This window comes from Lethenteron reissneri, chromosome 36 (genome assembly GCF_015708825.2).
Source record: "Lethenteron reissneri isolate LAM-NWPU_2019-01 chromosome 36, ASM1570882v1, whole genome shotgun sequence".
Classification (NCBI taxonomy): domain Eukaryota; kingdom Metazoa; phylum Chordata; class Hyperoartia; order Petromyzontiformes; family Petromyzontidae; genus Lethenteron; species Lethenteron reissneri.
Window position 1 is genome coordinate 1,108,103 of NC_083814.1, and position 18,063 is coordinate 1,126,165.

At 49.4% G+C, this 18,063-nt stretch overlaps 1 protein-coding gene across 6 annotated transcripts in view; it reads right to left on the bottom strand.

Annotated features, from left to right (window-relative positions):
- Positions 1–5,015: 5,015 nt before the first annotated feature.
- Positions 5,016–18,063, bottom strand: part of TRANK1 (tetratricopeptide repeat and ankyrin repeat containing 1) — a 52,566-nt gene continuing 39,518 nt past the window's right edge. For 5 of the 6 annotated variants that reach the window (XM_061566312.1, XM_061566313.1, XM_061566310.1 and 2 more), the window contains 5 exons: positions 17,959–18,026; positions 14,426–16,256; positions 9,317–10,499; positions 7,689–7,778; positions 5,016–7,251 (listed from right to left, as the gene is read on the bottom strand). In XM_061566312.1, coding sequence (XP_061422296.1) covers positions 7,151–7,251; positions 7,689–7,778; positions 9,317–10,499; positions 14,426–16,256; positions 17,959–18,026 — 3,273 coding nt within the window. In that variant the 3' untranslated portion in view covers positions 5,016–7,150. Of the gene's footprint in view, positions 7,252–7,688; positions 7,779–9,316; positions 10,500–14,425; positions 16,257–17,958; positions 18,027–18,063 lie in introns of those variants that run through there. The other variant, XM_061566314.1, reaches the window with a different exon arrangement.

The window sequence follows — 18,063 nt, forward strand, 5'->3', positions numbered from 1 at the left end:
TCGTTGAGTAGTTATTGAATTTTGTTGTTGTATTCTATTTTGTCCATGATGACAGTGGCATTGCCTTTGTCAGCTGAGAGGATGACAATGTCATCCCTCTTTTTTAATTGAGCTAATTCAAAACGCTCATCTTTGCTGATGAGGAGCCTTTCAAAACCATCACCTTACCCTACATTGCTGGGGTCACAAAAAAGATCTCCAAAATCATGATTAAACACAAGATCCAGGTCCGATTCAACACAGTACATAAAATCCGTGATCTGGTCCCGTCTGTAAAAGACGTGGTTCCAGACATACAGTACCCTGACGTCTACAAACTAAGTTGCCTCTGTGGTAGCAGTTACATTGGAGAAACCAAAAAACATGTCTCGGACCGCATCCGTGAACATAAAGCAGACCTGAAACACGGTAGGACAAACACCTCAGCCGTGGCAGATCACTGTTACAATTCAATGGGCTCACATGACATTGACTTCTCCAAGACAGAGGTTCTCTGCAAGCCATCTGGCTACCATGAGAGATTCGTTCATGAGGCGATCCACATATACAAACACAGAGACAATTTCAACCGAGAAGATGATTCTGGCTCAGCAATCATTGGAAGGACGTAATAAACCATTTCGATCTTAACTGATTGTTGTTCACGTTTATGGTGACTTTCAGACCGCAGTCCACTTACTGGAATTGACTGTGTATTATTTGCTTCGCTGCGGGTCTCCCGCCACCGCTCTCCCATTGACATGTTTCATTGCTTCTGCATACTATTAACATTCCCTCCCTTTGTTCATGCTACCCCCTATCCCCTCCCTTTGATGCTGCTAATGCTGCATAATGCATGGGCATAATATGACTTTGAAAACCCCCCGCCCACCTCCTACGCATTTCCCATGAATATGCTAAATTCCTCTCGATATGCAAATTATTTTGTCAAGGCGCTCTTCTTCCACCTCCAACCCAGCTTATATATAAGCTCCAAGCTTGGCAGTGTCTCATTCTTCACCTGAAGACGGCTGCTTGCGTTGTAGCCGAAACGTCGTGAGAATTATTTTATTATTTTATTACTTCCCTTCTATGTGACTTTACCGAAAGAACCAAGAAGATGAATCCCTGCCGTCACGAAAGCTTTAAATTGAAATGTTAATAGTATGTATCTGCAGTAACTAAACCATCACGTAAACAACTAAAGTATAACTTACATAGTATCATCAGTATACTAAATATACTCTTCAATAAGCTGAGCTACTAACAGTAATACATTACAATTCTACGTCACAAAAAATATAATATGCTTCCAGCTAAACTTTATTCTCTTACATCACACGGGTATACCTCGTACTATATACTGCCATAGACAAACCCAACATTAAATTACATACTGTATTATTATAATACACCACTCTATACCTTATACATTGTAATATTACACTATGTATTATTCTATCTACCCTACTGTATATCACACTGCTGTATATTCACTATACAATTACGATACTATATATTACTTTTTAGTTTTTACATTGTATAAAACATTACAATTGTATACTATTTATTATTATACAATCAGCTATACACTATACCATTGACCGTCGCGTGAAAGATACTAAGAGGAAGCAACGAAATATGTCAATGGGAGAGTGGTGGTAGGAAACTTGCAGCAGAGAAAAAAATCCATTCCCTGTGGAGAATACAAGATATATAGTCAATGCCAGTGAGTGGACTGCGGTCTGAAAGTCACCGTAAACGTGAACACAATCAGTTAAGATCCGAAATGGGTTATTACGTCCTTCCAATGAGAGAATCGTTCATGAGGCGATCCACATATACAAACACAGAGACAATTTCAACCTAGAAGATGGATTCTGGCTCAGCAAGAGAATAAAGTTTAGCTGGAAGCATATTATATTTTTTGCCACGTAGAATTGTAATGTATTACTTACTGTTAGTAGCTCAGCTTATTGGAGAGTATATTTAGTATACTGATGATACTATGTAGTTTATACTTTAGTTGTTTATGTGTTGGTTTAGTTACTGCATATACATACTATTAACATTCTTTCTCTTTATTAATGCTACCCCTACCCCCTCCCTTTGATGCTGCTAATCCTGCATAATGCACGGGCATAATTACTTTAAACCCCTCGCCAAACCTCCTATGCATTTCACAAGAAGTACTAATCGCATATCTGCATTTCCCATAAATATGCTAAATTCCTCTCCGCAGGGAATGGATTCTTTGCTCCGCTGCAAGTTTCCTACCACCACTCTCCCATTGACATATTTCGTTGCTTCCTCTTAGTATCTTTCACGCGACGGTCAATGGTATAGTGTATAGCTGATTGTATAATAGTAAATAGTATACAGTTGTAATGTTTTATACAATGTAAAAAGTAATATATAGTATCGTAATTGTATAGTGAATATACAGCAGTGTGATATACAGTAGGGTAAGTAGAATAATACATAGTGTAATATTACAATGTATAAGGTATAGTGGTGTATTATAATAATACAGGATGTAATTTGATGTTGGGTTTGTCTATGGCAGTATATAGTACGGGGTATACCAGTGTGATGTAAGAGAATAAAGTTTAGCTGGAAGCATATTATATTTTTTGCGACGTAGAATTGTAATGTATTACTGTTAGTAGCTCAGCTTATTGAAGAGTATATTTAGTATACTGATGATACTATGTAGTTTATACTTTAGTTGTTTACGTGGTGGTTTAGTTACTGCAGATACATACTATTACCATTCCTTCTCTTTATTAATGTTACCCCTACCCCCTCCCTTTGATGTTGCTAATAGGCATAATTCACGGGCATGACTTTAAACCCCTCGCCAAACCTCCTACGCATTTCACAAGTAGTACTAATCGCATATCTGAATTTTCCATAAATATGCTAAATTCCTCTTAATATGCAAATTATTTTGTCAAGGCGCTCTCCCCCCCCCCCCTCCATCCCAGCTTAAAAAAGACGCTCCAAGCCTGGGGTTGTCATTGAGACTCTGTCTTCTCGACAGACCTGTTCTTCACCGGAGGACTTGCGTTGTGGCCGAAACGTCGTGAGAATTATTTTATACAGTTTTATTTTTATTATTTTATTATTTCCATTCTACGTGACTTTACCGAAAGAACCAAGAAGATGTGGTGACCGTCTTTGTTCAAGGGCTAGCCAGAAGCCGCTGATGCGAGGATGACCGGAGTTTGCGTGATGGTTTATGCTCTTTAACGAGATCAGCGAGGTACTGTCGTTAATTTATGGCAAGCGCTTTGTATATAAATGCGTGCCGTTCCATGTGTAGGGGTGTTACGGAGGGACTGTTATACAATGGGATCAGATGGGAAAGAAACACAGTGGGCGTGGCTATGTCGGTGCACGGGAAGGTGCTCCCAGCGACGTCCGCATCGGGCAGCCTGGGGGGCTGACTGACTCGGAGCTGGGATCCCCCGGGGCCCCACCCCTCAGCGGAGGTTTTGGTATAAAAGGGGATGAGCCGGAGGGCTCGGGGAGAGATGTTGAAGCTAACCAGTGAAGACTGAAGATCGTCATAGATAGAGCCCTGGACTCCCCTGGATCGCCGCCCTTATCAGGGCCGCACAGGATCGAGCCAGTGGCGTGGTCCCGAGAGCCAGAGCCGGTGCTCTTGTAAGAGCTGGTCTGGGACTCCGGGTACCGTGAGCCCGACTTACCAGTGTTGGGCTAGCTAGCCTCCCCTAGCCCGTTAGTGGAGGACCCAGAGGTAGGCTAGGCGTAGCTAGAGAGTGTATCCCCAGTTAGACGGGTGAGGGGGCCGATACCCCCTCCAGTGTTGTATGTCAGTGTTGTGCTGTACCGACACATAATAAATACGTGTGCCTCCAACCCCGGCGTCCAAGTCTCCTGGAACACTATTACACATGCACAGGATGCCCACTGTTCGGGTACTTTACACCAAACCGGGCAGCAACAACGGACCGCGAACACCAAGGGATGCCACAGAACCCCGCACAGAGAGACGCGCCGAGTGCTTGGTCCAGGGGCCGTATGAGCATGGTGGGGATGACCGGCAGTGCGTGAAGTTGAGGTGTGCTGGAATCTGGGGTAACTGCTTTGTAAAAAATTATTGCAAAAAGCCCGCGACGCGATTATTACCCACAGATCTTCTCGGTTGACACTCGCATTCCAACATCTATTTAACTCTTTACGCGCAATCTGTTTGTAAATATATTATATATTCAGGGGTTGGTCTCTTAAGAGCGTATATGCTGTCAGTTTCCTGCCAAGTCAATTGCATTTTCATAAGTCGAAAACGGCCAGGCATAATTGTATTGGAATTAGTTTTTACAGTTTCCGATTGGCTGTTTGTATGTATGTACGTGGATTGTAGAGAAACCTTTCCTAAACCGACTTGCTCATCTGTGCTTGGTTGGCCTCTAAATTTGCATCAATGAAACATACATATGCAAAGGGAAGATATAAAAAAGTTTCGCCGTCATTCAGTGAAATTAACACGTGTTGTTGCAGAGACAGCAATGAATTTGGTGGCAGATCAGGAGCAATTATAAAGCAGTGGATGTTGTGTCAATATCAGTGGCCCCTCGCAAATAAAAAAACGAAATCCAGGACCTCCATTGTTTCTCCAGGAATTGATCAGAGATCCTCCAATCACAACTCAAAGCTTTACATAACATCATAAACAAGGATCTATTTGACAATGTAAACCAAGTATATGACTTGAAGGTGCAATGGCCTAAGGGCTTTGTGAATCAATGTTTTTTATCGCAGAAAACTTGACCAATTTAGATTTTTGGATTCTCAACTGCAGGATATGGCCCATAAAAGGTCGCTGGGCTACTCAATGTTAGGAGTCAGCGGCATTCTCAAGCGAACCCCGTGGTGATCGCGGTCAGTGCTCGCTGTATGTCCTCATCAAATGTTCTCACACACAAATCACCTTGCTGCTCAATACATCACCAAGGTGGCAGGAGCAGCAGCACTTAACCCATATATTTATCAAGGTGAAACAAAAAATTGGAATGTAACTTTGTTTAAATGAAGCTGACACTTTATTATTCTATCTCGCACACCACGATCATCAAACAGCAGCAGCCATCGTAAAGAGCATCATCACCATCATGAACAATGATCAGTCACCGTATTCACGTACAACTGTGGCCTCTTCCGTCACCGTCTGGACCAATTTGAGCAATGAGATTTTTTTTTTGCTCCAAAGTTTTTGATGGAAATGCCATTGCACCCCCACCCCCCACCTGACAGCGTGAACCACGACGGGACTGCACGGTAGAAATACCTCAGAACCCACAGCACCGTTGCCCTCACCCCGGCCGCTCTGGGCCATCCTCAGACTGCGGGCATGAGTCGAGACAGTGGTCCGATGTTCAATTGCAAATGCGGCCGTCATTCCTGTTAAAAGTGGAATGCTGGCTACAATCGAAAACCAAAAAGTATGGATCCTTGCAGTCACTAAAACTTCAAATCTAGAATCGAAGTGAATTGGACCTTTAAATCGTCTGAATCTTTTTAATGTAAAAAAATTAAATTTTGGCATATGACATCATTCACGTGTCTACATTTCTATTGTACATAAAAGGCCACGCATCTTGTTAAACGAACTATACAGACAAGATGCAAAAAGGTGTTCTCAAAACAGAATGCCGAATTGATATTCATCGCATTAACAGGTAACAAAATATATTTAACATGTTAGAAAATTCACTTAATTTGTGCAGTGGAAGAAATCTGGGAAGCGAATCCCATGCAGAAAGATGCATTGCTAAATGATCTATTGTGTTCTTTCATTGCTGTCATTCTGTCAATCTTAGGAAGCACCTGCTACATCAAATTAACGTGCTCGGTGGTTACACAAAACTAGTTAAACCCCACGTAAACTATTCAAAACAAACTACATTCGTGTCCATCACGCCAACTTTTGGTCAATGATGACCTGGACACAGGCCCACGCATGGTCCATAAAACTACAATTCAGTTAGACAAGAGAAGCACGTGCGGGACGTGGCGTACTCGGCATTCTGGGTAGCTGCGAGAATAAGTAAGTTGCGCATGTCTCGCGGCGGTCTCTCCGGCATTGCGAGCTCGGTTCGCGATGGTGTCGTCATGGAGATGAGTGGCGTGTGAGGGTGTCACCGTGAGTGGTGCATGAGGGTGTCACCGTGGAGGAGAGTGGTGATTGAGGGTGTCACCGTGGGGGAGAGTGGTGAATGAGGGTGTCACCGTGGGGGAGAGTGGAGCGTGAGGGTGTCACCGTGAGTGGTGCGTGAGGGTGTCACCGTGGAGGAGGGTGGTGCGTGAGGGTGACACCGTGGAGGAGAGTGGTGAGTGAGGGTGTCACCGTGGAGGAGGGTGGTGCGTGAGGGTGTCACAGTGGAGGAGAGTGGTGAGTGAGGGTGTCACCGTGAGTGGTGCGTGAGGGTGTCACCGTGGAGGAGAGTGGTGAGTGAGGGTGTCACCGTGGAGGAGAGTGGTGAGTGAGGGTGTCACCGTGAGTGGTACGTGAGGGTGTCACCGTGGAGGAGAGTGGTGCGTGAGAGGGTGTCACCGTGGAGGATAGTGGTGCGTGAGGGTGTCACCGTGGAGGAGAGTGGTGAGTGAGGGTGTCACCGTGAGTGGTGCGTGAGGGTGTCACCGTGGAGGAGAGTGGCGAGTGAGGGTGTCACCGTGGAGGAGAGTGGGGTGACTGCGGGGGAGGAGACACCGAAAGAGCAGCCCGAGCCGAGAGAGCGTCGCCCTGGGGACCGCGAGCACTCAGCGATCGCTGCGCCGCAGGGGATGCGTCGTTCACGTTTTACTCTATTAGCCTGAATCGCAAAAGCCAAACACATTGGTCCGTACCACCATGGCCTTGAAATGAAAAATGTTAGCTTCAAATTGGCATGGGAACTAGTTACCTATTGGTAGATATTGGGTAACAGATAACCCCTTCAAAACGTATTAACACAAACTAATTTAAAAAAAAGTGTAAAATGTTGCAGGCACGTGGAATCCTGGGCAACCACACTACCTTGTCCACAAGATAGTGTGTGTGTGTGTTGAGCTAGGGATTCTGTGTGTGTGTGTAGCAGGGGCGGAAGAGGCTCAGCTATGAGCCTGGAGTCCCCGTTCAAAGCCCGAGTGCTGGAGCGGGGACTGCTCAGCGTCGCTGCCGCCCCGGTCTGCGCTTCTTCTTGCGCACGGGGTCGAGCTCCTTGAAGGTCACCTCCTCTGGCTCTCCTTCATCCTCATGCACCTTGTCTGATGAACATCACCAGGGCCCAGTCAACCACCGTAACGATAAAACCAGAGCCAGGCCCGTGAGCGTTTCGTCAACAACACAGGCTGGCCATCAACGCACGCCTAGTGCAGGCTCTGCCGTTCCAGGCTCTGCTCCTCCCCAGCCGCCTCCGCCGTGCACTCAATCCAACACGGACGTTTTACAGGTGACCAAACACGAGACGGAAGAGTGAGGAATATGGACCCAATGGGTTGTATACAATCGCATATTGGCCATCTTTATCCCCAAGAGCTACGAGTGAATGAGAAAGGCAGTTCCAAATCGGGCAAACCCCATACGACAAACCAGTGACGTAAGCTCATTTGGCTGTGACTCCATTTGACATAAGAGAGTTGACTGCCGTGAGCTTGTCACTCCAACTGGATAAAAAAATGACCTCAGGAATCAAGCAACAAACCTGCGTCAGCCACTTCGCGGACCACAATCGACTCCAGCTCCGTGGTGCATCTGTCCAAATGCTCCACCGTCGATCGCAGAATCTTACAGACTGCAAAGTGCATTCCGACATGCACACACGCAAATACCACGCGCGCACACACATGGGGATCATCAGGGATGGTGAGGTCAACTGCACGGTCACCGCGCAGTGGTCGACATGCTCGTGGAATCCTCCTCCACGGAGCCTGGAAGCCAACGCGGTTTCCCATTGCACAAACCACCAATGCACCAGAACGATAAATTATTTGGTGATGCTGCGCAAGCAGAACATAACAAGAAAACCTCACGTTAGTCAATCACACCACGGCCTTAAACCTATCTAGAAGGCGACGTTTCGGGCAACGGCCCTCCTTCACAGCGCAGAAAGAGGCCAGAGAGTCTGCGTTTACAATTGCACGTCACCTGTGCACCGTGGCAACTGGCCGTGTGGCTCAGCGGCGGAGAGAGAAGGCTCGCGATTGCAAGGCTGCGAGTTAAAATCCTGGTTGATTCTAAATGTGGAGGGATTTCGGGGAGAACATGCACACTCCAATTATAAAGAGGCATCAGGGTCGGGATCTAATCCACGACCTCCTGTATACCGGGCGAGTAAGTTCACATCTCGCCACCGTGGCGCCCCATAACCTCCCTCACGAGGCACCGTGACTGTATCCGAGTGGCATCGCGGGTTTGGTATCGTCCAGATAAGGTACTGGATACCCGGCACCAAGGAGTCTGTGATCCGATGTGAAAATGCAGTGCACTCACTGTCTTCGGATTGACAACCACCAAGATTCACAGCCACACAGATTAACTTGCTCTGTAAGGTTCCGTCTGCCAAAAGATGGACTGCAAATCACATTTAATTTAGGGAGTAAATAAAGTAAACGGTGTTCAAAGTAACCTCTTTAAAAGGAGTTCGGAGCCTTTACTCTATGACAGGATACAGTTTTGATTACAAAGCGGCACTTCTCCAAGATCCATCATCAGCGGATGCGAATCATCAAACTGCATCCGCACAAAGCGGGGCAGATGCAGATACCTGATGCACAAATGGAATATTAGAAACTCTGCTGTATGCGACTGTGGTCATCCAGAATAGACCCTATAACGTATAATGACGCAATATCGGTGTCGACTATCAGCCACCTTCGTCCCTCCTTTGCAGTGACGACGCGTCCTGCCAAAGCCCCGCTCACTTCTCTTAGCAGCACTTTTGATGATGTAATTGATGTTGTTTTTGCTACTTTGCCCAAGCTTTGATAAAACGGACTTATATAAACATCTTGATTAGAGAGTTACATAAACATGTATACAACTTTTCACTTAATTATATGTAGTGGCTTGCCCTAACCATTTTCTCAATTTTGCACTCCTATCGTTTTTTATTGATTGCTGTTGTAACTGGCTGACCCACCCCCATACTGGACATCTACAAAACATAGCTTCATAGCTCATCGGATTCCTCCTTGCAGTCTAAATAAATATTTTGATTCTGATTAATCTTCAGACACAGAAAGCAAGAAACTTAAAAGGACATCATAACTAAATCAAGGCGAGCAGATATTTGACCCCGATAGCGGGCATGCAAGGAGGAGTGACCCTTACCATCCCAACGCAAGCTGGTGCGCTGCTCGCACTCCAGATGCTCCACGTGCTTCATCGCGTCCTTCAGCTCCTCCCGACGCATCTCCAACTGCGCGTCGGTGCGCTCCCACAGGTGCAGCTCTTCCGATTGCCGGAGCTGCGCCGTCGCCTTCCTCATTGCCGGATCCACCAAACGACGAAATTCGACAACGTAGTCGTGATATTGCGCCATCCTGGACACGTGGCCCTGGGACTCGTAGTGACCGCTCGCGGAGATGCCGGACGCTCCATAGACAGCGGAGTCGACGTTCAATCCGGGTTTGCTCGCCGAGCCGTACGCGTCCCACTCGGCGGCATCGACGTCCTCCTCCACCTTCACGAAGCTCACGCCGCACACGCCACAGTGCTCGTGGGTCAGCCGCGCGGGTTTGAGAACCGTTTGTCCTGTGGCTTCCTCCCTCAGTTTGGCGCTCAGGGCCATGGCAAACTGTAGGGCTCGCAGGGCCGCTCTCCACCTGCGCCGAGCCTTCTGATGCATCCGCTCCTCCATCTCCTGCCGCGTGGTCAGATGCTGCAGCAGCAGCTCGCTCCGCTCGGTGTCCTCGTACTCCTCCCCCTCCTCCCCCCTCTCCTCGCTGTCGCCGTTCAGGAACAGCTCCGGGTTCGAAGCGGAAATCCCCGACTCCTCCGGGTCATACTCAAATTGCTCTGGAAATCGGGAGGCCAACAACCTGTGGTAGAAGAAGCCACGCCTCTGCGAGCTCCACACGCAGTCGTAGAGACGCTCGTCATCCCTTTGTGTCAGAAGCACGTCCAGGATAACCGTCACGTCCCTGGGTCCTTTGGCCGCGTCGGCCGCTTCCAAGCAGCGCAGGAGACGTGGCGGCAGCCTGTCCCGTCTCTCGGGCGAGAGGTGCTTGCTGGCGTTCCTGACGGCCGTGCGGATGCAGAACTGGAGGTGCTCCCTCCTCAGGATGTGGATGTTAACGAGCATGACCAGGTATAGCACGACCAGGCGCTCTGCTGCTCCCGACTCTACGCAGAGGTCATCATTGCAGGCTTTCAGCAGAAACTCATTGTGCTCGCCGCACGCCATGAGGGCCAAGAAGTTGACGTGCCTCACCATTCTGTTGTAGCCGGAAGGTTGGTGCTGGCCTCTGCTGAACTCATGAATAGCCTTGAAGATGTCACTGTGATGTTTAACCTGAAGGGTTGAACAATTAAACAATGTGAGAGTGAGTGCCGGAACATCACACCCACGTGTTTTCTCAGCGTGGGTTATGCTGCGACAATCGTACAATACAAATCGCAAAAATACGCTACCAACTCGACGCGTACGTTGCCGTGGCCAATCTTTTCATTCATAATTGAGTTTTGGCTCGGAGACAGTTGCTGAATTTGGTTGTGCGGATTGTTCTTCAACTTACCGGTGAGCCGCAACTTTAAATGTTTGTGCACCACGTGGACATTACATTTGTTTGGCCGTGTGCGGTGGTGTGGGGTTTCTAATGACACGCAGTTGGCCAGATAATTACGCGGCTTAATCCAACAATCGATTACGGTTCAATACACACCAAGACACCGTCCACGTATCTATTTGGAGCCGGATGTTATAGCCACATCCTGGGCGCTTAACCCTTTGATCAACGGGGACGTTTTTCTCACCATCAAATTCCGTTCCCAGAGCATGGCGCTGATTATGGCAGCCTCGGCCGGTTGGTGCACCCTGTTTTGTCTTGTTTTGTCTGTTAATTCAGCGTTCTGCCAAGTTTTTGGAGTTCTCTAACAACAGATGAACTTTTAAACATTAGGGAAACAACCCCTGTGGATTTATTTCCCACTTTTCTGTTTCCAGCGGCAGAATTAGTGGGTATTCTAGTCAAAGCCGCGCTCGGCTTTGCTCAAGCAGTGAAACGCCGCCGAAGGGGTAAACGGGTGGGGGCTCTAGCACGGCTACGCAGACGCGGGATCCGAACAGTGCTTTCAAACTTTTTCGTCTCCAACCTACGTTCACTGTGCAACAAAATGGACGAACTTCAGCTACTGATGGTGAAAAACAGAGACTTTTTTCATCTTCTGTCTTGTGCTTCACGGAGACATGGCTGTGTGATTTGATCCCGGATACTGCATTACAACTGGCAGGCTTCCAACTCGTAAGATCGGATCGGGACATAGCACTCTCCGGCAAGACGACGGGCGGTGGTATTTGTTTTTACATTAACAGTGGCTGGTGTGTAGATGTAACAGCGATTCTGCAACATTGTTCTCCGGACCTGGAATCATTTTTTAAAAACTGTAAACCTTTCTACTCGCCTCGCGAGTTCACGTCGCTCATTTTGGTCGGAGTTTATTTGCCGCCGGGTCCTCAGGTTAAAGAGGCCCAACGCATGCTCGCCGACCAGATTCTGAGTGTGGAGCGAGAAAATCCGGATTCCCTGGTTATCGTACTCGGCGATTTTAACAAAGGTAATCTCAGCCACGAACTCCCCATATACAAACAATTCATTAAATGCCCTATCAGAGAAGGGAACACTCTGGATCACTGCTACACTACAGTCAGTAGAGCCTACCACGCCATCCCCCGAGCAGCACTGGGACACTCTGACCATGCCATGGTCCACCTGATTCCTGCATACAGGCAGGGACTAAAGCTCTGTAAACCTGCTGTGAGGACATCTAAACAGTGGACCAGTGAGGCTATGGAGAATCTGCGGGCGTGCTCAGACCGTACTGACTGGGATATGTTCACGACTGCTACCAATAGCCTGGATGAACTCACAGAGGCTGTGACGTAGTACATCAGCTTCTGTGAAGACTGCTGTATTCCAACACGCACCAAGGTGAACTTCAACAACAACAAGCCCTGGTTTTCAGCAAAGCTCAGAAGATTGAGGTTGGAGAAAGAGGAAGCGTTTAGCAGTGGGGATAGAGACAGATTCAAAGAGTCGAAGAACAGGTTTAGCAAGGCGGTCAGAGAGGCTAAACGACTGCACTCAGAGGGACTAAAACATCAGTTCTCTGCTAACGACTCTGCTTCTGTCTGGAAAGGGCTCAGGCAGATCACCAACTACAAGCCCAGAGCCCCCCACACCACTAACAACTCTCGCCTGGCCAACGACCTGAACGAGTTCTACTGCAGATTTGAAAGAAAAGTGGACTGTCCTGAACTACCCCTTCCCACCCAAGAGGCCTCCCCCCCCTCCTCCCCACTACAGAGATGACTATCAATTCAGGAGGGAGAGGTTAAGACTTTTCAAGAGGCAGAACCCCCACAAAGCAGCTGGGCCAGCCTCTGTCTCTCCAGCAACCCTCAAGCACTGCGCTGACCAGCTGTCTCTCCGGTGTTCACCAACATCTTCAACACCTCACTGGAGACATGCCATGTACCAGCCTGTCTCAAGTCCTCCACCATCATCCCTGTGCCCAAAAAGCTAAGGCCAACAGGACCTAATGATTACAGACCCGTCGCCCTAACCTCTGTGGTAATGAAGTCTTTTGAGCGCCTGGTGCTGGCACATCTCAAAGCTATCAGACCCTCTCCTGGACCCCCTGCAGTTTGCCTACAGAGCCAACAGGTCTGTGGACGACGCAGTTAACATGGCCCTCCACTTCACCCTACAGTACCTGGACTCCCCAGCAACCTACGCCAGGATCCTGTTTGTGGACTTCAACTCTGCTTTCAACACCATCATCCCTGCCCTGCTTCAGGACAAGCTCTCCCAGCTGAACGTGCCCGACTCCACCTGCAGGTGGATCACAGACTTCCTGTCTGACAGGAAGCAGTGGGTTAGGCTGGGAACACGAGTCTCTGACTCCCGGTCCATCAGCACCGGATCTCCTCAGGGCTGCGTCCTTTCCCCTCTGCTCTTGTACACCAACAGCTGCACCTCCAGTCATCCCTCCGTCAAACTCTTTAAGTTTGCGGACGACACCACCATCATTGGGCTCATCTCTGGTGGGGATGAGTCTGAGTATAGGTGGGAAGCTGACAACCTGGTGACCTGGAGTAGCCATAACAACTTAGAGCTTAATGCTCTTAAGACAGTGGAGATGGTTGTGGACTTCAGGAAGAATACAGCCCCACTCACCCCCATCACCCTGTACGACTCCCCAGTCAACACTGTGGAGTCCTTCTGCTTCCTGGGCACTATCCTCTCCCAGGACCTCAAGTGAGAACTGAACATCAGCTCCCTCATAAAGAGAGCACAACAGAGGATGTATTTCCTACGGCAGCTGAAGAAATTCGACCTGCCAAAGACAATGATGGTGCACTTCTACACAACCATCATTGAGTCCATCCTCACCTCCTCCATCACCATCTGGTATGCTGCTACCACTGCAAAGGACAAGAACAGACTGCAGTGTATCATCCGCACTGCTTAGAAGGCGATTGGCTGCAATCTGCCTACCCTCGAGGACCTGTACACCTTGAGGACCTTGAGGCGAGCGAGGGAGATTGTGGCCGACTCCTCCCACCCTGGACACTCTCTGTTCCAGCTACTCCCCTCCGGTAAAATGCTGTGGTCCATCAGGACCAAAACCTCACGCCACAAAAACAGTTTCTTCCCATCCGCTGCTGGCCTCTTCAACAAGGCCAGGGGCTCAAACTGACTTTAACGCTCAAACTGATTTTAACACAATATCTGCACAATGACACCCTGCTATATTTGCACTATGTTACACTATTTGCATTTTTGTAATTTTATATTGTATATTATAGCTATTGTATATTTTAGATTTTATTTTATTAAATTTTTACATACTTTAGCTCTTTAGTATTAGTTAGACTTGTACGTTTAGTATAGTTAGACTTGTAAACCACTTATTTAAGATTTAAGATTTCTATATGTTGAATGTATGCACCTTCCGGCCAAAGTAAATTCCTTGTCTGTGCGAACTTTCATGGCGAATAAAACCCTTTCTGATTCATATTGGATCATTCTCAGCAGGAAAGTTACCGCAACCCCCACGTTACAGACAGACGGACGAACGGCCAGACAGAGTTAATGCAGGACTGCTTTCACTCTCCGTTGGAGGTAAATATCCGAGAGGAGCCCGTGCGGCCGAGTGCAGGAAGCTGCCATTAGGCTTGTCCGGCCGCGATGCGTCTGATCCATGCGTGGCACCCACCTGCGGGTTGGGCGGATGCATCCAGCTCCACAGGTTCAGCGTGGCGAGGTAGCCGTGGGGCAGGCAGACCGTGTTCACGTCGGGGCGCATGCTCGCGTGGAGCGCGCAGACCAGCACCAACTGCAGCTCCGCCATCATCGCCGTGTTGGCCACGCTTGGCGCCAGGCTGCTGCTGCGACCCTGCCGCGTCTTGATCAGGTTGTGGAAGCGGTAGAAGGCGTGAGTCGAGCCCTGCACATCTCCCTGCGCAAATGCCTTCTCCACCGATTCCGTGAAGAGGTTGAAAAAGCTGGTGTAGCGTCCATTGCGCAGGACGACCATGCCGGCACTACCCGGCTCTGGCCTCTTCTGCTCGACGCGCCGGTAAAATGCTTCTTCTTCGGCACGCAGGAGTCTGCCGGGCTCCGTCGGAGAATTGACGGCGCGCGCCGCGCAGTACATTTTTAACCAAAGGTCGGTCGATTCCCTCCGGCTCTTCTCCCTGTGGGAGCCGACTTCTCGCGCCATGAGCTTGTGCATCACAGAGCTGACATGAGGGTTGCTCCGTATAGGTGCCAGGATGTCCCTGCAGGACGCCGGGTTTTCGGACAGCCCTCGCAGGTGGAAATGGCTGGGAAAAAGCAGGGCGAGGAGGTCCTCGCAGTCAGCCAACTCTGGCTTGGGAAGGAGCGCCTCTACAAACTTTGCCGCTTCGGGTCTCTGGGACTTTAGTTGCGGGACCACTTTCAGGAGAATTCCAGACAGCGTCACCAGGTGAACTTTGCTTGCCACCAACGTTTTCAATTCCGCCCTGCCGGCTGCACCGTGCATGTCGCGGCAATCTTGGAGCGGGCACGCTCTTCCCGTCAAGTGGCGCCTGCAGATGCTCGGCGTCTCACGTGCGCGGGAATCCGCCGCTCGGACGAGGCGCTCGCAGTGATCCAGCAGATGCTGCGCGAGGACATCGTCTGCCTTGGGCGTGGGTACGCACGGCTCACCGTCGCCGTGCCTCGAGCCGGCAGGGACGTCAAGGAACCTGGCGCCCTCGTGCCTCAACACTCTGCAGGTCTTCTCGCTCCGGCTCAGGCCGTAAAACTCGCAGCTCTTTGCCAGCCACTCCTCTTGATGAGCCGTGGCCTTCTCCGAGCTCGCGCCGCCGAGGAACCTCACCACGAGCTGCAGCAGAGGCTGCAGCACCTTGAGTATTTTGGGGATGACGTGGGGCGACCCCCCGCTCTCAACGTCCAGCAAAGCCACGGTCGCTTCGGCAGCACCTACAACCACGTCGGCCTTGAGGAAGAGCGTAATTGCTTCATGCAAGAGATTTTCGTCACTTTCCAACTTCCCAAGCATGTAGCACGCTTCAGCTTTCCCACTCACAAAGTTGTTATTCTCGCACGTTTCCCTCACGCTCTGGAGCTCTGCTTTTATTTCGCTCTGCTGCCCACGCAAAGCTTCCTCCTCTCCCTCCTCTCCCTCGTCTTGTCGGCTTGCGCGTGCCCACAACGCCTGCACCGCAGCACGAGCCTTCGCCAGGAGGCACTCGGCAGCAAATTGGCTCCCAGGCCTGGCGAGCTGCAACGCGTCGGTAATCATCCCATGTTTTCGAAGCATCTTCCCAGCCTCTTCCACTCTCCCCCTCTGCTTGAGGAGGGCGATGGTCTGGGCCAAAAAGTTGTTCATCTTGAGGAAGGCAAGTCGCTCCTCGAAGGGAACGCGGGACAGCGAGCGCATCATCGCGTCCTCGTCGCCCTGCTTCACGTGATGCCTGGCGGCCATGAAGCGGAGCTCGCGCCACTTCCACGGAAAGTCAGGGACGAGGCCTCCGTCGGGGCTCTGCTCGGCCTCACACCTGGGCGCACACACCGTGGGGAGGGGGGGTGGGGAGGCCCATGCCGTTCAACACTTTCAACGTAGGTCTGATATTGTTTTAATTCTCTACAGCACCTTCACCAAGGTGCCCAATGGCAATCATAAATAAAAGGTATTTTTTGGGTTAGGTCGCGTAAATATAAATGTGTCGTTAAGCCAGCCACCACCCGACACAGCCAATTAGTAAGGTTTGCCACGTAAACAGAACATACCAATTGGTTACTAGTACAACGATGTTTCACCAGGAATTACAACTAGCATCATCAGGCGACAGCCAGATTTGTGGAGAAATCCTCCTGTTTCACCTGATGATGCTGTACTAGTGTAGTGGTTTAACGTGTGCCAAGGGGGGTAATTGTAAACACGTGTGGGCTGGAAATAGTGGGGTCGTACCGGGACAGGCTGGTGTTGCTGGGGGACAACGGAGGAGACGGAGATGGCCCATTAGGCAATTATGGATGCAGGGCAGTGATTGGCTGGTTGTTGTTGTCAGGGACAGGGTGGCGCCTCTAAGTCTGGGAATGGGGACAGGTGGCGGCGGGGGCCGCGGGTGCAGGGCGTCGGGGGGGGGGGGGGGACGCTGGTTAATTAATTGGAAATTAATGAGGGGGATAAATAGGGGAGCGTCAGAGTGAGACGGGGAGTTCTGCTGGGAGCTGGACGGAGTCGGTCGGAGCAGAGGAAGAAGAAGCGTAGAGTAGCAGTAGAGCAGAAGAAGTGTAGGGTAGCAGTGGAGTAGAAGAAGAAGTATAGGGTAGCAGTAGAGACGGAGAATCTGAACGAGAGAAACAGTCGGAGTGAGACGGAGAAGCCGAGAGAAAGCGACGGCTGGAGTGGGACGGAGAAGCAGAGAGGGGAGTCGAGAGAGACGGAGAGAGAGGGAGGAACGGAGCGAGCGAGGCCGGCGGAGCGCGGCGAGCGAGCGGAGAACACGTTGGAGAATGGTGGCGAAAATGTGCTGAGTTGGATAAAATAAAGTGACGATAGAAAAGGAAGAAGTTGTCCACGTAAAGTTCAGCACTACACTAGTAACGAATTGGCATGTTCTGTTTCCGTGACAAACATTACTAATTGGCTGTGTCGGGTGGTGTCGGGTTTAACGACACATTTATATTTAAACGATCTAACCCAAAAAAAACCTGGATTATGGATGATATTGGTCGTGAAAGCCTGTGTTAAACTGGAAATCGAATGGTGCGATGAGATGAGTTGATGAGTAGTATGTGAATATGATGATGAGTGAAATAAAAGATGATGAAAGTGGCAATCTGTAGTTGATGAGTGAGTATGATGAATGGGTAGGGAAGTTGGGAAGAAAGACTGTGTAAAAGATGGGGAATGGAGGGGGAAGGGGAGTTGGGGTAAGCAAGGGAATATTAGTGATTTTTTAGGGAAGAGTGAAAAATAGTGATGCTGATTGTTTGACGATAATGCACAACCATGGTTTCTCAATTATATAACCGTAAAAACGCCAAACAATCTCTTAGAAAATTAACGAACTGTATAACTATTAGAATAACTGACGTAGCGCCAAAATTGAAGCGTACAGATCACGTAACAATACAACGAGGATGACGACGGTGGGTTGTCATACATCTTCAACATGCAAAGAGGGCAACCGGGTTACGCAGACCAAAGTCGCACAATTGAAATGCAACCTGAGGCACGGGTGGAGTACATACCGTTCAATGAGCCTCGCAGCCTCGTCATAGCACGAGCTCTTCATATACCACCTGACTGCCTCTTGCACCTACTCGCACACGTGCAGCACGCGAGCACGAGGTCAA